Source organism: Protopterus annectens, chromosome 5.part0 (genome assembly GCF_019279795.1).
Source record: "Protopterus annectens isolate FY-2018-M chromosome 5.part0, PAN1.0, whole genome shotgun sequence".
NCBI classification, from domain to species: domain Eukaryota; kingdom Metazoa; phylum Chordata; order Ceratodontiformes; family Protopteridae; genus Protopterus; species Protopterus annectens.
Window position 1 is genome coordinate 515245890 of NC_056735.1, and position 25439 is coordinate 515271328.

General features: G+C 40.3%; 1 protein-coding gene across 3 annotated transcripts in view; it reads right to left on the reverse strand.

The window, feature by feature from the left end:
* ROBO1 (roundabout guidance receptor 1) overlaps positions 1-25439 on the reverse strand; it is a 1916411-nt gene that overhangs the window by 1313446 nt on the left and 577526 nt on the right. The window contains exon 1 of one of the 3 annotated variants that reach the window (XM_044072443.1): positions 22508-23643. The exons of the other annotated variants lie outside the window; for them this stretch is intronic. Within the exon in view, the coding sequence (XP_043928378.1) occupies positions 22508-22565 (58 nt within the window). The 5' untranslated portion in view covers positions 22566-23643. Of the gene's footprint in view, positions 1-22507; positions 23644-25439 lie in introns of those variants that run through there. 3 annotated transcript variants of the gene reach the window in all.

Sequence of the window (25439 nt, forward strand, 5' to 3'; positions counted from 1 at the left end):
TTTTGAAAGGCACTTTAAGCATAATACCTCTTGAAACACAATAACAATACAATGTCCATGCTTCTACAGCTCCACTTCACATTTTTATCAGTGCATTATGACACACTTGCTATAAAGCAGTACAATCACCTCTTTGGATCGGCCCCACCCATGAACATTATTGCACAAAGCTCATTTAAACATGCACACAATGTTTGCATTTCCAAGACAATTCTGCAGTGCTGGAGGGGTCAAGTGTGCCTTATCTTCTTTGTGTTTAGTAACTTATTTCTGACTTTTGAAGATAAATTCCCAACAAATCATTCTCTCTTTTTCCGGAATAACTGCTGAACCACTGCAAAGTTAATTTAAATTGCACACTAGTTCAAACACATACACACACACAAACATATCCATTTCTTCTCTTTTTAATCTTTTTTTACGTAGAAGATTTGACAACAAACTGACTTTTTTGTACAAGGCTGATCATTACAGAAGCTTAGTGACCTGGAAAATCTTACTGAAATAAAGAGGAGACCGTGCTATTCTTGAGGAACTCCCATCAAAAAGAAAGGAATGAAAAGTATTTTTTCTTGCAAACTATTGAGCACATGTTTTAAGTATGTGCAACACCAAGTTGAACACGAATCCTAACAATGCCAAAAAAACAAAGTAACTGCAGATTCCAAGAACTACCCAGATGCTTACTGACAGCAACTCTGCTGAAAAAGCTGTTCTGTTAGAAGAAAGGAGCAACAGATTGTAGTTTAAAATCTGTCCACGGAGAGCCTACACCTCAAGAGATTAAGTGTGTTGTTTACTAGCAGGAGAAGAATAAATGGAGTATACACATTACTGTACAGCATTAAAATACAACAAAATATACAGTCACGAGAAGCAACTTCAAATCAGCTCTTGCCCTTCTTAGAGCACTGCATCGGTGTATAGGAGGGAAATCACCCCAGCAACCTCAGACCAATACACACAAAAACAAAAGCCCAATAAAGCTGCTGCTGGCAATCCTGAATGGCTATATTCACCCAGAATTACACAGTTGTCCTGTTACAGCTAAACAATCCAAAGGTTTTGTAGTTTTTGAAAAAAAGAGGAAAAAATTAAGCATTTTTTGCATTTCTGCAAACACCTACCAATTTTGCAGTGCCCATTTTTGGAACTTTTTGTAATAATCCTGCAAATGTAAGGTAGCCTATTTATTAGTCTTCAAGACCTCGTTTAGCTCAGAGGAGGAAAAGACTGCAGGCAATTGTGTGAGGCTTGACTCAAGGGCTCTGGATGTGTTGCTTCAACTCCCAGTTATGCAGATTACCCACTGTGAGAAAACTCAGAAGTCTTATAGTAAAAACTTAAGATCACTCACAAATACTGTACGTGAACTGCTATTCGGCCAATTGTTTATTCACTGTAAAAAATCCACATTCCTGAGTGAAATGTGTAAATGATACGAGTGCAATAAACTATATTCACTTTCCACCCCCAATAAATAGCTCAAGCTAGGTAGTCACTTTACTTTCAGGCCCACTGCAATGATCAGAAAAGAAGCAAAGGGAAAACATCATTAGAGCAGTCCTGCAGCAATATAATTAATTAATGCACACAAAACGGTTTAGCAAGCGTCATGTTCTCAGAATAAAGGTCCAGATAGTGGAAGCTTATATATACAATTTAGCAGGTTTAATTACATGCTTTCCTGAAAGCAACAAACTAGTAGTCATATAGTTAGTGTGACTGAAGAAACACTTAAACTGAACACCAAGGAGCAAGAGTGAAAACAAGCAGGGTAGGGAAGATGAGAAGTATAGCACAAAGAAGCACTGCCCCCTATGCCAGACAAGCACTGCCCCCTATGCCAGACATTTTCTACAAAACATCAGCTTACAAAGTAAGAACAATCTTAGAAAGTCACCTGCACCCTAAATTAGAAACCAGAATTATACTAAGAGATTGGATAGCCAAGTACCCATCTGCAGCTGTACAATCGGAAAGACCTGTGATGGCTTTCAAAGTTTGTTTGTGCCACATAAATGCATTATTAATTTCTGAGTGGCCCAGATTGAGAGCATGAGAAAGACACCGATCAAGGACAACTCTGAAAGTGAATCCTGGAATCGGTTGCACGTATGCCGCGCACAAAGCAGATTATGTGCCTTTGACTCACTAGCCCATAAGAAAATGGTTTAAAATGCTACAGTTAATTTAAAAATGTCTTTACTGTATTTGAAAGTATCCAAGTGCTTATCTAGTAAAATGGATACAACGTATCTAGTAAAGTGGACACAATATTGCTGAATATGTCCTGCCCTGTACTACTTCTATGTCTATAAAAAGGCATGACAATATGCACAGCAGGCTCTTACTGCATGGATTTGTGGACCTCCCTTGCTAAACAACTAAACTGAACATACAATGACTTTTACTACCTTTGGGCCCATATAAAGATGTTACTTCTGTCAACAAGCTATACAAGTGTCTCATGAGAAACAGAAAACATTCACATCAGTGAACCTCTGGACAGCGATCAGTTTAGAGTGAATGTCCAAAAAAATGAACAATTACTTTCTATTTTTTTGCAGGGAGTAAGCCCCCCTGGGGGGGAGGGGGGCTGTGACCATCATACCCTCTTCTCATTATATATATACTAACTCCAAGATCAGAGTAGTGGGGTAAGAACAAATATTCTTACCCCACTTGTACTGCGTTTCCACTCAAAAGACTGCCAGCAGAAACTCCATTAGGAAGAATGTTTGCTCTTTTTTTTTTACAGCAAGAAAAAGGAAAGCATGCAGCCAAGTGAGAGTTTGCTCTTCCTAATATCCAATTTTACCCAATGTTATATGCATACACACCTATATATATATATATATATATATACATACATACATACATACAAGTATATTATGTGTGTGTGTATGTATGTTTGTATATATGTATATATATATATGCATATATATGTATGTACATATATTGTGTATGTGTATATATGTGTGCGTATGTACATATATTGTGTGTGTGTTTGTGTGTGTGTGTGTGTATATATATATATATATATTTTTTTTTTTTTAATATATTTTCTCCTAGAAGTTCTTAAGTCTGACAGAATTATCTTCAAAAGACATATTTATACCCAGTAAACAACCTGGTTTGCTGCCATCACAATATAAAAAAGTTGCACAGAAGCAAACCGATAAGCTTGAGCAACAACTAGTCCAAGTATCTACTCTTAATATTCTGCTCTGTCAGCATCCTACCTGACCACTCTCTTTCCTTCTTTTCTCTTTGTCAAATCTACTTGATCTTAAAATTCTTGACTCCTAATTGCATAATTCTCCTTGTACTTTTTCTCAAATTATATGTAGTTCTACGATCTCTTTATATGTTAACAATCATGCTGCATTTTTGCTGCACTGTATGTTATCTAATTAATTCTTCTTTTTTCGGCTTCAGTTAGGGGTCGCCACAGCGGATCACCTGTCTACTCATGATTGGCAATGGAGTTTTACGGTGTCGACTTGTCAGCTCGGTACCCAGCATTCCACAGAAGGGACGCACTCATGCCTAGGGCCAATTTAGTGTGTCCAATCCACCTACAGCATGTCTTTGGGATGCGGGAGGAAACCCACGTGACCAAAGGGAGGACATGCAGACTCTGCACAGAAGGCACCCCAGCTATGAATCGAACCGGAGAATCTCTTGCTGTGAGATGGCAACACTAACCGCTGTGCAACTGCAGCCGCCCTGTATGTTATCTAAGTAATACTCTGTTATTCTTGTAGGAATTATTTTTGGAGCTTTTCTCCTCAGGTCTCCACTGAAAATGAGAATGTGCTCAGTTTGACCAACCCTTGTTAGCAAATGTGGAATACATTAAATATTTAAGTAAAAGTGAAAAAGCAGCAAACCAAAGACCAGGAAGGAACCGGACCACAAATCTTATAAGCTTTCGTTCATTTAATAAAACACCACGAACTTCATCAGACCAAATACACAAACTTGAAACCACCCTTTAAATATTTATCTGCAAAAAATCATCCAATGACAAAATGCTTCAAATAAACTATTTAAATAGCCACTGTGATGTCATGAAAATTTAAAAATACACTACAAATTTTTTTAACATTGCATATGTATAAAAACATGAAAATGTATATATATAATAGTCAATAATAAACTACTACACAGTGCTTTATCAAATAAAGCCCATTTTGTGAACAGCTTGGCTCATTACATCAAAGCCTTTGTAACTGAAGAAAACACTTGATGTTAATAGTTTCATTTAGTCCTGGAGGGTAGTCTGCTCTTAAAGCTATCTGCCATTTTAGTTACCCTACATTCTAATAAGGCTATAAAATTGCCCACCAAAGGACCACAAAACTACTTTATCTAAGACAAAGAATGTAAATTTCTTAAAATTGTTAAATAATAACACGTCGTGCCAGTGCATTATTCCTGTCTTTGTTTCTTACTGCCAACACATGTTCATAAACCCTTCTACTTAGTGACAAATCAGTACCTGCATAGGGACAGACTTCACCCCCAACATATGAAAAGAGGGGTTGTCAAAGGAAAACTTGTAAGGTTGAGTCGCTTGACCAGTGATGATTCTGTTTTTGATGGAGAGGTTAAACTGAATGGATTTTTTTATAGCCAGGGGATATGAATTGTTTTGGTTACGTAACACTGTTGCTGAAGTTATAACTCTCAGAGACAGTTTAGCTAGTCCCATTTTGAGAGGCAATTTCAGTGTGGCAAGTAGGGTGAATCAAAACAGCAAGGTGTTTGAGTGGGGCTTCCCATTGCCCATTTCAGATTAGAATGTAGGGAAACTAAATGGCAGATAAGAGCAGACTACCCTCCAGGACTAAATGAAACTATTAACATCAAGTGTTTTCTTCAGTTACAAAGGCTTTGATGTAGTGAGCCAAGCTGTTCACAAAATGGGCGTTATTTGATGAAACACTGTGTAGTAGTTTGTTATTATTGACTATTATATATATACATTTTCATGTTTTTATACATACTCAATGTTAAAAAATTTTGTAGTGCATTTTTAAATTTTCATGACATCACAGTGGCTATTTAAATAATTTATTTTAAGCATTTTGTCATTGGATGATTTTTTTGCACATGACAAGTATTTAAAGGGTGGTTTCAAGTTTGCGTATTTATTATGATGAAGTTTGTGGTGTTTTAACAAACGAAAGCTTATAAGTTTTGTGGTCCGGTTCCTTCCTGGTCTTTGATTTGCTGCTTTGTCACTTTTCATTTGTTCTTTGGAGTTGTTTTAGAAATAAAATAATTATTTATTTGCAGTTTGTTAGCCGGGAAAGTCCTTTAGGCCAGTATGAGCCCTTTTTCAACTGAGGCTCGGGGAGAAAAGCTCCATGTACATACAGAAACAATACAAATAACAATCACATCAAAATTAATACAGAAATAAGTCAGCATAAGTTTTTACAAACAATACCATCAAAGAATCACATCAAAATTAATGCAGGGTACTACAAAAATAAAAGTCAGCAGAAGTTATTACAAACACACAAAAAATAAAACTGTATAGTATGCCAAAGTTATAGGTTTATGGTGCATTAAGATTTCTGGGAGGTATGTAGTCTTAAAATAACTACTTCTGAATGTCTTTCTAATTTATCCAATAACTGGTGTGTTAACATAATCACTGTATACCTAAAGTAACTAAAATCTATACATGAAACAAGGTATGTATGTGATGATGAACACCATAGCAGCATTATGTACCCTAAACAAGAAAACAGCAGACAACTCTCAATGTCTACTGCCCACAATTCTGACAGTTCACTTAGAAAAAGTAAACAAACAAAAAATTGTACTAACATATAACTTCTGAAGCATAACAAGTCTAAAACTGCAATATATAACAATAGTTAATGATTTTATTCTTCAAGGGGCGGCCACGGTGGTGCAGTGGTTAGCGTTGCCACCTCAAAGCAAGAGGTTCTCTGGTTCGATTCACAGCTGGAGTGCCTTCTGTGCGGAGTCTGCATGTCCTCAATGTGGTCGCGTGGGTTTCCTCCGGGGGCTCCGGTTTCCTCCCACATCCCAAAGACATGCAGTAGGTCGATTGGACACTAAATTGGCTGTGTGTGTGTGTGTCTTCTGTGGAAGGTTGGGCACCAGGCTGGCAACTCTACACTGTAAAACTCCACTGCCAATCATGAGCAGACAAATGATCCGCTGTGGCGACCCCTAACCGGGAAAAGCCAAAAGAAGAAGAAGTTAAAGATTTTATTCTTCAATGTTTTGCAAAGAAAAAAAATATCATCACAAATTTTGCAATGGAGATAGCAGTTTCTGCCACTCCAGTGTTAGGGATGAAGGCCTGAAACTCTGAAAGCAAGGTGCTGGTTCTAGGAAGGGCATGCACTACAGCTATCCAAGCTGGTGACTGTAATACTTGTGCTTGCATATGAAGACATATGTACAAGGCAGAGGAGCATATGCAGCCACTGCAATGATAAAGGAGTGCAACTCATTAATGGGGTAGGGCTTTTGGCTTGCAGTGCAAATTCCTCTCATGACTGCTTATATGACAGCTATGCCCTAGCTCACTCCTGCCTAATTACGAATGGGCTGTGGTCACTCTTGTAATGGAGAGAATAAATGGGCAGTAAGTGCAATGCCTAGATGGTCTGCAGCATAAAGGACAAAAATATGTTGAAAAAAATGAATATGCAACCTAAAACACCAACTCCATAAAAGAAGTGTTCTGTTTTTTTATAATCTAATGCAGTCTGACACACACTGAAAAAATGTGTATATACATGCACGGTTTCATTTTTAAGTGTAATGCCTAGATGGTCTGCAGCATAAAGGACAAAAATATATTGAAAAAAATGAATATGCAACCTAAAACACCAACTCCATAAAAGAAGTGTTCTGTTTTTTTATAATCTAATGCAGTCTGACACAAACTGAAAAATGTGTATATACATGCACAGTTTCATTTTTGCTCCATCAGTCCCTCAATGACTTCAAGCCTTTGTCTTTTCCACCCAATCATCCTATCCATTGCTTTAAGAATCCACTCATTGATTCCAGCGGTGAAAGTTAAAGTAAATTCAACTCAGGAATCAGGTGGTGGGCTGCTTTAGTTCTATTCATCACTACTCTGCATGCCAAGTAGCACACTCCTTATTTAATGCATGACTAGCCTCGGGAGGAAGGGTGTCACCCACTTCCAAGAGTGGCATAACTCCTCAGAAGGGTATGCCCACCCAGAAGCTAGCATTTGCATGAAGTCTTTGGTGTTGACTTGGGATATTCACTCAGACAATGGAACCCAAACACCCATACCTTCTCTATCCCTGAGACACAGAGATAAACAGCCATTGCCTTGTCACTCCTCTCCCTCCCATTAGCCATCTCCACTAGTGCCCAAATTGTCTGGGTCATAGTCCGGCCTTTATCCCTTTATGCCACAGAGCTGCCCATATATGTTTTTCAATGAGCCTTGATCTTCTATGCATCACTAATAAGCCTGCATCACTCTATGTTCTTTATAATTTGCTGCGCTAAATAATTCAATGCAATAAACAAGTCTTGTGTGGTACGAAATCAGTTCACACACATATATTAACAACGGCTCATTTCTGACTTGTAAACCATATATTCAACGTTTCTCCCTAAGCAAGTGACCAACATTTAGCATTATAAGACCACCGTGGTTAATAATGACTTGCCCAGTGGGACCATAGTAGTCACACCCATGGGAATTTCAGAGGAAGGACCAAGAGAAAAACAGTACGTACTCACAAGGCATAGACTGGACATGTCCAAACTTTTGGGCTCAGGGCCCACTTACCATACCTGGCAAGGTTTGGGTGGGTGGGGGCACATAATCATGTCCAATACGCACGTGTACAGTTGAAGCAGCTTGTTGTGGGACAAGCTGCAGATCAGATAAAATGTTTCTGTGGGACAGACTGTGAGCAAATTGTTGGACACCTCAATGACACTACCAACTAAGGATCAGTGCTAAATAGAAAACAAACCGTAAAATATGCACGTGTGATACAAGTCTACAGATATTTCATGTGTAATCAGCAACACTGCCTTACAATAGGCAAGCTTGGCTAAATGACATAAGCTCACTCACTGTGACAGTGTGTGTAATGCAGTTACATTCAACCACCATATGTAAAAAGTGCCAAGTTTCAGTATTATGCTCCCCTACAAAACGGAATCTAAATAAAGTTCCCCTAAACCTATTCCAAAACCTAAAACTCTATCCCTAAAATTTGTGGTCGAAGGTTAAACCTAAAACTTTAACCAAAACCCAAGATACTAGTCCTAACCCCAAAACTATAACACTAATGAGGATGACACCTTGCAAGAATAAGGAGAACTGCATAGTGGAACTTGTATAAGCTGTACTTCAACAGTTTACTTCAAGACTGCCTGCCCACTCTCAGTGTGTCACCCATGCAGTGCCCCACAAGGTCTGGGGTGCAAGTGCTAATCCCTTCTGCATGTAGCTAACTCAGAAATGGTAAAAAGAGTCCATCTTAATGAGCCTGCAGCAGTGAATCCAAAAACATAACTCAATTTTTACACACACAAGTTAATCATCTTATACTCTATAAATTACAAGCCACACACTTTTTGAGAGAGAGACACATCCCTCAAAAATGGCCTGCACTATATGTGCATCACTATAAAATGCTACAAAGCCGATGAACCACCTCAGCTAACAGGAAATCTAGAGACATGACAGAAGCAAATTATGCAGCTATAATGACTGCTGTCTCTTTTTCAGACAGACTAAGAACACAAAATAGCTCAAAAGCACTGAAGGCTCACATAACTGACACACACGTCTATAAAATACACCCATAAAAGCAGATTTAAAATGTGCTTTGGTGGCTGCAAAGCTAATTGTAAAATATGTTAAAGTGTACACTCTCAGCAAGAAGTTCAGCATCTGAAGAACAGCAGAGGTATTCATGCAGATTTGAAGTATACAAGTTAAGCCTACAGCCACATGCTAGTCATTTACCACAGACGTTTAAAACTATAATTAAGTCTTCCTAAACATATCAGAAGTACTTCCTGAGCTAGCAGGTTTTGCAAATCACTGCCTGACACAAGCAAACAAGGTATGATACTGCTAACCCAATATACAAGTCATTCTCTTTGAAGTTGAGTATTTACTTTCCCTTTGATTACAGCATTTTATTTTTCATGGCCTACTAAAACATTTGCCTTGCCTTTGGGTTGGACCCAGACAATATCTCATGACAATTTACCCACAATTTTCAGAAATTAACCTTATACCCAAAACAACTGGAGCAATGTAATATTACAGCAACACCCCCAAGCCAACAGCAACAATGCAGTCAGTACTGAAGCCTAATACGTGCATACCCTGGAGTATTACACCATTTATGATATTTATTCGTTTATTATACAGGCAACAGTTTTATGCTCCTATGGGCTGGTTTACTACAACTAAAATAAAGGATCAAATTAGTTTATCTATTTTATTTAACATGTGTTTACTGGGAAAGACAGTCCGACGAAGACAGAGCCCATTTTTCAGCGAAGGCCCAGGGAGAAATGCTCCAGTTTACTTTCTTAAAGTGGAATATATCATAAATGGAAATACATATCACACACACACAAATATTTTGTGTTGTGTATTTATACAGCAAAGTAAGAGCTTGCTACATTCAGCAATGCATACTATGAAGCGTTAATAAAAACAGCAGGGGTGCCTTAGTTACACTTATATATTTCTAAAATGAAATGTTAATGGTTACTTAAACCGAATGATGATGAAGTGAATACTTTGCATTGAATCGACCATTATCTGCCTTGCTGATGAACTCCTAGCTAGGACCCAACATGCTTTCGCAATCACTGAGGAATGGGTGAACAACAACCATCTAGCCCTTAACCCCAGCAAAACCAACCTGCTTCTATTCACCCTCCAAAAATCAACCTCCCTAAAAAGAGCAGATTTTAATATCTATTCACAAACCAAAACCTGCCATAGAGCAGTATCACAAACTAAACTTCTAGGAGTTATAATAGATGAACACTTAACCTTCGATCTACACATCCAATACTGCATCAAAAAAAACCATCAAAAACAAGGCACCCATAAGCATAAATTTTACCTCACACCCACCACTAGGCAAACCCTTTTACTATCCTATTTGCTTCATTCACCTTTATACAGAGCCCATTTATTCACTAACATTCAAAGCTCCTTAAAATCCAAGATCGAGTCCTGTTATAACAAGGTTGCCAGGTTCACTACCAATGAAACTTACTCCTCCCTTCACTGCATCTCCCTATGCAAACTAAATTGGCTCGAACTTCCCCATCACCTAACCTACTTGCAATTAACCACAGCTCACAATATTATTACCAAACCTTCCAATTGTCCATCCCTCACCTCTCTGATTAGTCTCCCTCAGCCCTCCTGACAAATCAGATCTGAAAATCAATTCCTTCTAAAAGTGCAAATACCCAATCTAGCAGTTGGTCAATCTCTCTACTCCTGTGGAATTTCCTACTCAGCTCTATCAGAACTATTGCCAATCACATATCCTTAAAGTCTCTAAAACAGCATCTCTTAACCCTACAGCAATATATATCTGGCTATGACTACAGAGAATCTTCCCCCACCTGATCTTACTAACTTTTTTCTCCTATCTGCTTAACAGTTATGCAACTGTCTCTTGCTGTCTTCACTATACAGTATCTACAGCAGATGATATACTGTACTTTGTATATTTTGTATATAACGTATACTGGCTTTGTTATTCTAGCTAGAGATTTAGGATAAGATTGTATGTCTGTTTTTTTTTTTCTTAAAGGTCTCTCTCTATGTATGTAGCAAATGTGATTGTATTTAAATTTCTTTTGTATGTGGAGATCTTCTCCCTGTTCCTCCACTGAAAATGACCACTTTCTGCCCAGTAGTGGACCATCCCGGTAAACTGACTTCAACAATGGGCTAAGCTTCTGGTGTCATTCTAAGGGGATCCAGTATTTGTCTGCCTGGGACGACATGATCGAGAGACCACGATGCTTTGCCAGAGATGGCCTGCACCGGTCGCCCTTGGGATTCTGGATACTGGCTAAGGCTCTTGCCACCCCTATAGTGCCTTTTTTAGGCAAGGTTCAAATGACAAATTCAACACTGAAACATGTACAAGCAAGCAAAATATGAGGATAATGCTACTCAATGCTAGAAGTCTAAACCTCAAAATGCACTCACTTGGGGCACTCCTTAAAATGGAGAACATCGACATATGTGCAGTGACAGAGACCTGGTTCAAAGCTCCAGAGAGCACCCCTGCATTACCAGGCTATAATTCATACCACACCTTTTGGCCACCTAACCCAGACCAAAGCACTAAAGCTGGAGGTGTGTCCATATTCATTAAGGATATCCACACCTCCAAGCTAGTTGCACAGCATAATGCATCCGAGATTATCCAAGGGCAACTAACTCTGGGCAAGACCGCAATCCAAATTGTAGCTTGCTACAGACCTCCCCACCATGCCCCAGGATTCTCACTCCTCATTTCTTGATACACTGGAAAGTATTAAGGTACAACCCAACACCCTAATAATAGGCGATTTCAACTACCCCACCATTAAATGGGAAAACTACTCATGTACCAACTCTTTTGCTCAACGTTTTCTGGAATTAATAAATTCCAACGCCTTGGATCAACTTATTCACACCCCCACCAGGGACAGCAATATCCTAGACCTGGTCATTACCAACATGGGCAACCGGTGTTCCACACCAGAGGTCAATTCCTCGTTGGTCAGATCCGACCACAAGCTAATTACCCTAGACATCCACATCCCTCCCCCAATTAGGGAAACCACCATAAAAAAACTTCTCCAAAGCCAACTTCACACATCTTAAGACAGAAGTGGCAAACTTCATGACAACCATGCAGACAGAAAATAGAGGTTTGACTGCTGAATCCTACACAAATGTACTTTATAAGCACTTATACGAGTGCATGGATCATGCTATCCCTAACAGAACCAAGATGCTATTCTCCAAAAAAGGAAGCCAATCTGGTGGTCCTCTGCCATAAACAAACTGTACAACAGAAGAAAGAAATTGTTGCAAAAAAAGAGTAAAATCCCATGACTGGAGGAACTCCCAGGTCAACCTCAGTAAGAAGCTGAGATCCCTCATAAAATCCTCCAAAGCTAGTTACGAAAACAAAATTGCCACTGACTCTAAAGACAAACACAAAGCATTCTATAGCTATGTCAAGAATCACAATGGCAACACTCAGATCTGCTCTGAGTTACAGCACAATGGCATTAAATATACAGAACCAACTGATATTGCCAACATCCTGGCAGACAGGTTCAGTGCTAACTTTACCCCCCTCTCACCCCCTAGAGGGCCCATCTCTATACCGGAAGAATGCAAAGTTCCTGTAATCACAGCTGCACAGGTAAAAAACACGCTCTCCAAAGCCAAGAACACAGCATCCATGGGACCTGACAATATCCCAGGCTGTGTTCTACACGAACTACAGAACAAACTGGTACCATACCCAAGTACCATGTTCAGTCATAGCCTCACCTCAAGCTTTGCGCCCACTGAATGGAGCACTGCAACGGTCATCCCACTCCACAAAGGGGGAACCACGATGGACCCCGGGAACTACCACCAAGAACACAGCATCCACGGGACCTGACAATATCCTAGGCTGCGTTCTACACGAACTACAGAATGAACAGGCACCCTACCTAAGTACCATGTTCAATCATAGCCTCACCTCAGGCTTTGTACCCAATGAATGGTGCACCGCGACAGTTATCCCACTCCACAAAGGGGGAGCTACGACGGACCCCGGGAACTACCGCCCCATTAGCCTGACGAGCCTGGTCTGCAAGGCCATGGAACTCATAAACAAAGACATTGGTAATCTCCAAACTCTGGACCCTACTCAGTTTGGATTTGTAAAGGGCAGATCATGTCTCCTAAACCTGACTGACGTCTTTGAAGCAGTCACCAAAGCCATAGATGATGGTAAAATGGTTCACACAGCTTATCTAGATCTCGCCAAGGCTTTCGACACCATCCCCAACTCTGGAATTATAGATAAGCTCACTAAACTAGGTATAAATCCCTATGTCATAAGATGGGTTGCCAACTGGCTCACGGACAGAACCCACACTGTGAAAGTAGCGGATTCCAAATCCGACATCAGACCAGTAACAAGTGGAGTACCACAGGGTTCAGTCCTGGGTCCTCTCCTGTTTGGTATCTACTTCTCTGAAGTGCAGGCCAACACAGAAGGTCTTTTGTAACAAAGTTTGCAGATGACTGCAAACTAGGAGCCATAATCGAAACTCCTAACGATGTGGACAAACTACAAAAGGGCCTCACTGAGACAGATTCCTGGTGTCAAAGCCATGGCCTGAAGCTCAATGCCAAAAAGTGTATTGTCATCCCCTTTGGTAAAAACTCTGTACCCATGAACTACCACATAGCTGGTAGTCTACTTAATGCAGAAAATGTGATGAGACCTTGGGACACAAGTGGACAGTAGTCTCTCCTTTGATAATCACATTGCCACAGTGGTCAGGAAATCCTTCTACGTGGCTCATCTCATCACAAAAGGATTCTCATCCAGCAAAAAAGAGGTCATTGTTCCCCTCTACTCATCACTCATTAGACCCATTATAGAGTACAACACCCCTTTTGGTATGTACCTCACAAGACATCTACAACAACTGGAAAGACCACAGAAATACCTCACAAAGAGGATTACTGGCCTCAAACAGATGCCCTATGCAGACAGTCTCAAAAAACTACAGCTTTACTCCATCGCATATCGCCTACTCAGGGGCGATCTCTGCCTAACATACAAAGCTATGTCAAACCCAGAGCTGTTGGACATGCTCCACTTAAAGAAATCCCAATCTCTCCGAGCTACACGCTCTAGGGACCTTAACCTTGTCACCACAATAAACAGAACATGCTGGAGGGACAGATTCCTGTCCCAGAGACTTCCCGTACTCTGGAACAGACTACCTATCTATGTCAAACAGAGCTCCTCATTAGCACTCTTCAAGAAAAATCTTGATGACTGGATGGGAAATTCACCCCAGGGATCACTTCTGTGTCTCTGCGCGACAGGGGCATAGGAAAATAATTTTCTTGGGTGGCGAAAGCCAGGGTACATTTTTTGGCTAGGCTTGTATGGGCCCTAGGGCCGATAACCTAGTACCTGCCTATGAACCAATTAGCCTGACGAGCCTGGTCTGCAAGGCCAAGGAATGTATCATCATGGAACTCATAAACAAAGACATTGGTAATCTCCAAACTCTGGACCTTACCCAATTCGGATTTGTAAAAGGCAGATCATGTCTCCTAAGCCTGATTGACTTCTTTGAAGCAGTCACCAAAGGCATAGATGAGGATAAGGTGGTTCACACAGCTTATCTAGATCTCGCCACGGCTTTCGACACCATCCCCCACTCTGGAATTATAGATAAACTCACTAAACTACGTATAAATCCCTATGTCACAAGATGGGTTGCCAACTAGCTCACGGACAGAACCCACACTGCAAAAGTAGCAGACTCCAAATCCGACTTCAGACCAGTGACAAGTGGAGTACCACAGGGTTCAGTCCTGGGTCCTCTCCTGTTTGGTAACTACTTCTCTTAAGTACAGGCTAACACAGAAGGTCTTTGGCTAACAAAGTCTGCAGATGACTGCAAACTAGGAGCCGTAATTGAAACTCCTAACGATGTGGACATACTACAAAAGGGCCTCACTGAGACAGATGCCTAGTGTCAAAGCCATGGCCTGAAGCTCAATGCCAAAAAGTGTATTGTCACCCTCTTTGGTAAAAACTCTGTACCCATGAACTACCACATAGTAGTCTACTTAACGCCGAAAATGTGATGAGACCTTGGGATACAGGTGGACAGTAGTCTCTCCTTTGATAATCACATCTCCACAGTGCTCAGGAAATCCTTCTACATAGCTCACCTCATCACAAAAGGTTTCTCATCCAGAAAAAAGAGGTCATTGTTCCACTATCCTCACCACTCATTAGACCCATTATAGAGCACAACGCCCCTTTTGGTATGTACCTCACAAAACATCTACAACAACTGGAAAGGCCACAGAAATATCTCACAAAGAGGATTACTGGCCTCAAACTGTTGCCCTACGTAGACCGTCTCAAAAACTCCAGCTTTACTCTGTCGCATATCACCTACTCAGAGGCGATCTCTGCCTAACATACAAAACTAAGTCAAACCAAGAGCTGTTGGACATGCTCCACTTACAGAAATCCCAATCCCTCCGAGCTACACGCTCTAGGGACCTAAACCTTGTCACCAGAACATGCTGGAGGGATAGATTCCTGTCCCAGAGACTTCCCATACTCTGGAATACTACCTATGTCAAACAAAGCTCATTAGCACTCTTCAAGAAAAATCTTGATTGGACGGGAAATAGGAAATTTACCCCAAGGATCACTTCTGTGGCTCTGCTCGACAGTGGCACTGGAAAATAATTTTCTTGGGTGACGAAAGCCAGGGTACATTTTTGGCTGGGCTTATATAGGCCCTAGGGCCAACACCTACCTATGAACCTGCGTGACTTAACTACTCATTAGGCCCTCTACGACTCCATAACCTTTACGGTAAGCACATACCACAGGAACTTAATTCTTAAACAAACTTATGGGGATACCCACCACAAACTACAAATTTCTCTGCCAATTGCCCAATTTTTGTCAGTGATTTATGCGTAAATTCTACTGAACAGAAAAAAATGCCTCGCTGTGCTCCCTTATACCCCAGTGACAGGATTTCACGTCTTTGTCATTTCTCATATGTATTACCCTTTCTATAGTAATAAATAAGAAACGACGATAATCAATACTGAATTACGCAGCTGAACTTAAAAAAACGGTCTATGTTGTAGCTAGCAACTGTGCTGTAACCTTCCAAACATGGTCTCCGGGCTGTACCACCTCTGGAACGCCGAAGGTGTCACAGCAACACTTACAGACGTCTGCATCCAACAGGGCGGGTCGGAGGAATTCCTTCACATTTGGAATTGCGCAAAGCTGAATCCCCCTCAAACTCAACTAACTTTCTATAGACAGAACTCGGAAACGTAGGAACAGGTCTACAAAAAATCCTCTGGTACAAACCATCCCGCTGATTTACAGCTTCGCGGCTCTTCCAAACCTGCACAACAAACACCAGTACTACAATAGATGCATGCGATGAATGAAGTTAAAAATGGCACATACAAGTCCATGAAAACGAAACTCAGATCTTCGCAAAGTGCAGCACATTGTGGATCAACGTCAAATATGCAAAAACGCAAAGCATGCGATAAACAATCCACTTTTTGTGGAAAGTTTGTCCTAAAATATGAAGAAGGCCTCGGAAGAGGAATTCTCACGGAGTTAAATCTATGAAATTAGGGGTTTCTAAACAATACGTCCTATTTTGTAAAGCCTAGAACTGTGGAACGACTCACGAACACATCGGGGTGCCAACATAAGATTGCCATCATACCTCTTAGAGCAAGAAAGCCACAAAGAGAAGTTGGGACAAAGGCCCAAGCTAGGGACAGTTTTAAACATTGCTCTTACAAACTTAGAAATTTAATAGAATAACAGGTTTTGCACTGGCATGGAATTTCTGAAGGCTTTTGAAACGCCATATGTCATTTCCTAGCTTAAATCTTTAATAGATGGTCACTAATGTGCCGGAATGCTACAATTTTATGAAAAATGGACCAAAAGTACGAGGCGAAAATCTGAACAGTTGAGCGGTATTTGCCATCTCCATTTAAACAGCAGAAACGTGATAATATCACAATAGTCCCTTGTAGGCTACTGCAAGTTTTTGTTTCGAAATTCCAGGACTAATTCCTTCCAGGCACTACACATTTTAGTATTGCTTATCTGAGCCCACGTAGTAGTTGAAATGGGTCAAGCTACCCAGTTATCAAATACATAAAATGCTTTCCCCAAGCAGACCAAGTTGCGTTTCACACACCCAGATCGCTCTTCCAACAGATTCATGCGAGGAATGTATAAATCACTTTCACAACTCACTGGAGATAATAAAAAAACGTTGCTTTAGTAATTACACTAAATACCGTTTTAGTGTACGAAGTACAACGGCTTTCAGCAGCAACTCAGAAGAAATTGTCTCCAAAAAAGACAAGGCAGCTTCCCAAAATTACCAGTTTAGAAGCAGGACAAGACCAGCCAAACGAAGGTACACGGACTTCGGTAATGTTTTGAGCCAGTCCCATACTTGTCAAGTTCTTAGCACAGCAAATCTGGACAAAGACTAAAATAATGAAGGGGGAACAAAGTCTCCAAAATTTTTTTTTTTTTTTTTTGGGGGGGGGGGCATTTTTTAATATTGCTCTTATACACTTCGAAATGTGAAGGACATGAAGTCTGAAACTCGAGTATTCGCATTATTTAGTGGCTTCAGTCCTCAGTAATTTTGCCAGAAAACCATACATTTTGAGGAACAGTTCAAAAAATGCGAGGCGAAAATCTGGACAGGTGAGACGTATGATCGATCCAGCCTTCCTTGTCACAGAAGTTTTATCCATGTGAGAGTACCACTTCTAACCAGAATCAGGAATAAATCCATACATAATCAGGGACAATGTTTAAAATATCAATAAAAGTATAATGAAACACTGCTAGAATAAGACAACGAGTTAACATGAACATTATGAAGTAAAAAAAAATTGTTAATGATTGTCATTATTTATTAAGTATAATCCAATACATTTTCTCCCCGAATTGCCAGTTGGAGGAATATAGCTAAGTTTTGAGACAAAAATCAGACAGTTGGGACTGGGAGTTATGAATGACAACTGCTTTTCGCTGCCGCTTACAATGCAATTTTAACTGTTGTTGCGGTTAAGTACAATTTAAACAGAGATTCAAAAAAGTGAAAAAGAGTTCTGCATGCTGTGGTCTGTACAATCAAAAAATGAAATGCACAAACTACCAGTCATCAGTTTCTAGTGCGCTCCAAGCTGTTATCTGCGCCACGATAAGAGACCTACTCGATCCTAGCTCAAACACTGCATAATGACCGTTAATCTCACTATCTGCTCAATAAAATCTCTTTTTCCTGGCTTTATTAGTTCGGTCACACCTGATTTCGTACATGTGAATAAACAGAGTGCTTTAGGAGCTAAATTTCCCAGGAAGTCGAGGCGCTATGCCCCATCCCCACACTCCCATTTCTATTAACATAAATCATTGTAAACTGCACTAAACTCAGGCTGCTAGTAAGCCATACTGAAGAGGCTGCAATATCTCGCAGGATCTGTCTGATCCAGAGCATAAATCCATCAACCTCCAGCTCAGCTCTGCACTCGCTCACTCTCCGCATTCAATCAACCCTGCTTTTCAAACTACAGTCCAGTTTGCCCAAAACGTTTAACATCCTTCCAGACACAAAATCTTACGATGTGTGCTTACTATCCGATTGCCACTGGAAATTTACTTTACAAAATATATGCTTGTTTGGTATTCCTTAGAAAGGGAAGTGCTGCATAATTTATTTGTGTGTGTGTGTGTGTGTGTGTGTGGGGGGGGGGGGGGGTGAGGGTGATGCAAAGTGCAAAAATAATACACTATAAAGGGTGCTCAGACCAGTTACTTGCCCCGTTATCAAATGGAAATAAATGTATCTGCCTTAGAAATGTAAATAATTCAATGATTATCAGTTTAAAAATAAATATATACACCATCATGGGAAGCAACATTTATTCTCACTGAACCAAATGGAACTAGGACCAGTGTCAGCTTACCATTCTTTCAGACTCCCTTCCATGTATTTCTTAGTGAAATATAAATTTACTATTTATTTTTGGTATTGTGCTGACATTATGAAGGAGGGGGCTATTTTGTTGTGAAATATGAATTTATTATACATTTTTGGTGTCTCAGTGACATTAAGATAGTCTGCCTTGGCTAACCTCCTCAACCAGTGACCTAGGTTTCTCCTATATCACAGGATAAGGGGTGCCCCTGAGGGGTCAGGTGAGAGAACTACCCAGAAGCAGAGACGTAAATGCCTCTACAGTAGGATATTGAGGACCGTCTCTGATGCTGCTTTATCCTTGCTGACTACCTGAGGATTTATGCATGCCACATCCCCTGGTGCCAACAAGACACTGCCACAGTATGGTCTACAATATATGGATGTGACTGAATGTCCCCAAGTATTTGTTTATCTATTTATTTGTGTTTGTTTACCAGGGTAGTGCACTAATTAATACTGACCAATTTCTGTCTCAGCCTGTGTGAAATGCAATATGGCCCAGATAAATATATTGCACTGCCTGACAGGCCATGTCCTGCTCGGGACGATCTGCAAATGAGCCAGTGTGCTTGTCTGATAGGTGACATTTGTGCACTGGTACCTTGGCAGCTCAATCATCCATGATAAGAAAACTAACATCAGCCACTTGCTGCTCTCTCTCTCCCTGACCAGCTCTAACAGTGTCCAACTCACCTACCAGACTCAGGTAAGCTGGGTTTCCAGGGATCCATTTTTCTGTGTAGTGCATCCAGGACTGAAGCATAACATTTTGCAAGAAATTTTACATCAGGCTCAGGCCACCTAAAAACTGTACTGCTAACATTAAAAAATGGATCAAGAGTAACTATGGGAGTTGTCATTATTAAATAGCTACATTTAGTGCATTTTCAGTCATATTTACCATGGGTATCTAACCTTAACTACAACTGTTTTTATTACCTGTTGAGGATCAGCTACCTTTCTCACAGTTTTAAACTGTTTATCATTATTTGTCATGTGTTCTTCTTACATCATGCTGTAGGTTCTTGCACCCCACAACACAGAAAACAACAAAGTGGGGGATGAAAAATAAATGTTTCCTTACATGCACTTCTTTGAATGGCTGGCTTATATGTTTTGACAATGCATCTGTGCATTGTTTTACTCAACAATGATGCCAGAAATGGCATTCACCTCTAAGTCTTCTACCTTTGCAGTGTTTTACTTTTTTCTTTCAATCCAGACCAATTTATGCCTGATATTGGCATTATATCTTGCTTTAGAGTGTTTCTCTATGGTTTTTATAACACATGGACTTGACTCAGCTGGACACCCACTATCAAATTAAATTATCAGTACATATAAGTTATTATACATTTAGCAGCATTAACTATTACAAAACTGCAGTTTGTTCTATTACTTCACAACACACTAAAAGAGCTTCTAATATATTGCCATAGTTTTCTACAGTATAGAGACCCTTCCCCAAGACACACACAATTTTCTACAGTATAGAGACCCTTCCCCAAGATACACAAAATCAGATTTTTCTGCAAAACAAAGGCAGGGAAGCTATAACAATAATGGTAAGTCATCGTATAAAGACAGATACAAAATGCCTCTTCTGAAACCACTGGAGGATGTTACCAAAGTATTTTTCATGTTAGCTATTTTCTCATTCATTAACAGTGCAGCTTCCACACATCCTCACCTTGTGTATCTGTTCTAAAGAATGTAAAACAGTTTATATTTTCCAGGAGTGGTATAACAAACCAAACATAATTACACACTTCCTGTGCATATTAATCTCATCAGCTAGCCAATGCCAATGATCCTAGTGCAAAAACAATACCCTGAAACCCTTCTGTATTATCTGCAACATTAAAAGAGGATTCCAGTTACTTGCCCTGTCCACAAAAAGGCTCAGCTGCTGGAGGGATACATTGCTGCAACCAGCACACACTAGTCACTCCCTGTTCGTTCAACTCACTTTATAAATGGATCCTTTAAACCACATAAAAGCAAATACGTGCTGCTGACATGGGCTATGAGGTAAATTCCAGCTACAAATTCTCTAGGTACAAACAAATATGTACAGACATAAATATTACTTAGTATTCACTCTTCACCTTTACTGGTTCAGTTTCTTGCTTCCAGTGCCTGCATGTCCCATGTTCTACGTGGTTTACTGCCACACTCTCTGGGACCCTTTTTCATGCACACACTACCGTTTATGAATTCTACCTCCTAACAAAATATAATTTAGCCTCCTGTTAAAAAGGCGCTCATATTAAAAATAAAATATATATTTTTTCGGAGAAACTCCGATCTACCATATTAATTACATACTTTTTTTTAATGATTCCAGAGTAGACTCACCTTTCAAATATTCTACCATTACACTGTTATTTCTTTAAGCACCTACCCTAGCACTGTGCTCCCATCAATAGGGCATTGTCAGATGTTTTCCTGTCCTACCCCAACCTCAAATAATGTTAAAAAATATATGTAGTAGTGTTCACTGGGGTGCATTTGACCCCATTTAACATGCAGTTCTCAAATAACAAAGAACAACCGACTGCCACTACAGCAGCCAAAGGATAACTAATGAAAACGGGAAACTTTCTAATGCTTTTAAAATGTCAGAAAAAAAAAACACTTAGCACACTCCTACAAACAAAACTACCTCTGGAGTTTCATATTTGTTTAGCTCTGCAAATAGACTCTCCCTACAGTGTTCAGAACCAAAAGTGTTTCTAAAAATGACCAAAAAAGTGACCACAACTCTTCTATAACTCAACAATGTCAACAACAAGTTTAACTATAAAAGGTATCAGATGGTTGCCATTAATAAATTAAAGAAGTTCAGAGCATCAACTTTGCCCAGAGCTATACTGGGGAAGTATTCTGCAGTTTCCATTACTTAAAACTGCAACCAAGTGAGTGAAACTCAAGAAAGAAATAACACCTAACCACAAAACCACGCATTTCATTAGCCACTCAGTAGGCCGACCAGTCAACAGCTGCAAAGCTCTCACAGTCACCCATTATCCAGCAGACATCCTTTGATTTCTTTCAGCCTGAAAATTATAAAGTAGTTGGAATAAAGCAACAGAAACCCTCCAACAATGAAGGCTTTTCGCATAATTCAATCCAGATTTTACAATTTCTGCATTACTGCTATAGCCTATAAGCATTAAACGATGTCCTCAGAGTCCTATAACTTCACACTAGACAGTGAAGACCTAGGAGCTGTAGACCTGGACCGTTTCTTCTGCCTCTGGGACTCAGTCCCACCCCACCCACTTACATGGACAGTAGTAAGTGCCCTCATCCCCGAACTGCCCCATCATTTCAGTTTTAATTAGTGAATCTGTTGCTGGCTGCTGTAATCGGACATTGGCAAATCAAAGGGGATTGGCAGTCTGCCCCTCCCCCTCCAACACGTGAGAAGTAAAGAGGTACCTTCATCCATCCGCTGCAAAACTATTCGAAAAGGGGGTAAAGGGTATAAAGGGGGAGACAGCCATGAAGCAACCCGAGTAAACACATCCTGGTGTAGTAAAGGAAAAGCGCTCAGATCTGTCCATTCCACCACTACTAATTTCACATTTTCTTAAAATACAACGAATGAGAGGGACCTGAAATGTATGTTTACCTGAGCAAAGGCATCCTATCCCAAGAAAAATGTAAAAAGTGATGGACTCCGCTGTCATTGTACACAGAGGCACCCTACGTAATGTAAAGGCACGCTGCGGAAAACAGCCAGACAAGATCCAGACTCTGTAGAAATCCACAAGGTGTGTTGTTTAATCAGCTTTTATAATCCACAGTGTTAGAAAGTTGTGCTCTTCCGTGTCCCAAAACAATCCAACATGAAGTAAAACTTTCCCTTTGGTTAGAGTTAGATCCTAATTCCCCGTTCATTCCAACTTCCAGTGTGGAGTCTGCAGTTCCTAGGGGCGGTGTATCCCGGGTGCATAGAGACCGAGGAGCCCAAGCAGAGGAGAGGATGACATAAACCCAGGCTTCCCGTCACCATCAAGTTTAAGCTAGCGATCAGTAGCAAACAGCACCATCCAAGGATTACACCCAGCACCCACGTGGGTGGCCCACATCAGCCGAACCGAAGCACGCGACCTTCTCTCAGCACAGGATAAACGAAAACCAAGTGATTAAAGCCTGGGGTAACCGACAAGTGCGCGTGCAGGTCCTCTCCTCACACACCTTCTACCAAGCCGCCCCCTCTTAGGAGGAGGCAGTAGGGGCCAGCGGGTTACAAGCACCATTTGGGGGACTGCTTCTTAACACGCCGTACTCCTTTGCAAACATGTTACACCTTTGTAAAAAGCGTTGTAAATTGTCTTGTCTTTCTTTCTGGTGCGCTTAACTTTTAAAAGTTAGCTAGTAAAGTGCTTTAGTAGTCCCTGGATGCGCTTAAGTTTTCTTTTATCTATGTGTGCGTGTATGTATGACGGGGGTCTGGTATAATTTGTATCAATATCAAGATTCTTTGAAATTCAACCACAAAAGGCATCAGTTATCCCGCTCCTGGGACACCGCATCACTTGTAGGTCTAAAAGGTGTCCGACAGTCTTAATATCCCACCGGCTCCAGTTACGTCCATCCACGAGTTCGAGTCCAACGTACAATACAGACAAGTATATACAAAATTAAAGAAAAAAAGGTAATTCCTGTGGCCTTGGTATAACTTCCAGTATTATTGTTTTTGTGTAATCCTTTTCTACATCAAGGATGTATCACTAACTCCTTTCCTAATCGGAAAGGGAATGTAAGCTACTAGAGCTCCCGAAAGGAGTTGGGGGGTGATCTCCGAATGGAATGTGCCGCAACACCCCCTTTCTAACATAGCCAAATGGAATCGGCAATTCAAGGATACCCTCGCCACGTTAACCCCTTGTGATCTGTAGCGTAACATCACATAGTTGTAACACACCAACAAAAGCTGCAATAAGGAAGGGGGGTGGAGTACTATCGCTGATTTACAAAGCTCCAGTGAAATGCGATACAGTATGGTCTTCAAATAATGAAAATAGACTCACCCTCAGCTTTTATTGTACTGTGATGGCGGTGATCGTTAAGCAATGTTATTTTTGTTATCCCCGTTTTAGTTACGGTGTTTGCATATACATAATGCAACGGAGTTGTTCATGAAATAACCGGTGTTGCTAGTTCATTCTTATTGTATCAGTTTCTCTTTTGTGTTATTCGTGTATTTATTTGGCCTTCCTACTAATAACGTCTTAAAATATCGGTAATCAAAATTATTGCAGCTGTTTACTGGAGCAAATGAGATCGCAGTTTCCCCTGATCAAAAGACACTTCTCTCGTCTGCAAGCAAGTAGCTTTTCACGGTTGATGCACGATACGGTTTTTTTTTGCTGAAATGTAAGAAGAAAGTCATGTTTTTAAATGTACGTATGTAATTTCCACCCCTATTTTACTTCAAAAATAAGTATAAATAAAATAACAGAAAGGCTTTTGATCTTGCTAAAACACGCATGTTAACATTCATTTGTGACATTTGTAGTCTCTAAAGTTTGTCATAAAAAAAAAAAAAAAAAACAATGTGGGTGCTGAGTGCTGACCAACCACTAGTCTTTTAAAATTCAGCTCTATAGTATAACTTACTGGGATTATAACAGGTAATATAACTATTGTAGATAGGGTTACCAGCTGTCCCACTTTGCGAGGGACAGTCCCTCTTTGGGCAGTTGTGTCTTGCAAAACAATTGAAGAAATGACAAATGTCCTGAGATTTTAGGACAAAAATGTTATCTGTATTTTCTTTAATAGTTGCATAAAACAGTTATATTGTATCTGAAACACCTAAATATTATAATAAACAGAATAAGCAACTCAAATGCTACAAGAATAAGCTTTTATTCTGGCAAAAAAGTGAATTTCTGTCCTTTGTAGTGACTGTGGGTATGTTTTGCCCTGCAAGATCTGACGTTTCTACAAAAAATGTCCCACTTTGGGCATTTGAAAAGGTGGCAACCCTAATTGTAGACAGCTAGTCTTCATTTCATAATCGGGACCAGGGAACTGGCAGCAATACTGCTGTGTCCCACCTAAAACGTATCAAACAATATTCGTTAGCTAGGAACTAGATGAAACTAGCCTTCTAGATTTACTGCTGTTACATTGCACATTGAAATAGCTCCCAGCCCCACGTGACTTGCTTGTGTGCAACAGTGTCCACATCCTTACACATCCTACAGCACCTAACTCTCAAATATATATCATTATGAAGAGTATTCCTCTATCCCTCCAGCATGTTCTGTTTACTGTGATGACAAGGTTTTAGGTCCCTAGAACGTGTAGCTCAGAGGGATTGGGATTTCCTTAAGTGGAGCATGTCCAGCAGCTCTGGGTTTGACATAACTTTGTATGTTAGGCAGAAATCGCTTCTGAGTAGGCGATATGCGACAGAGGAAAGCTGGAGTTTTTTGAGACAGTCTGCGTAGGGCATCGGTTTGAGTACAGTAATCCTCTTTGTGAGGTATTTCTGTGGCATTTCCAGTTGTTGGAGATGTCTTGTGAGGTACATACCAAAAGGCGTTGTT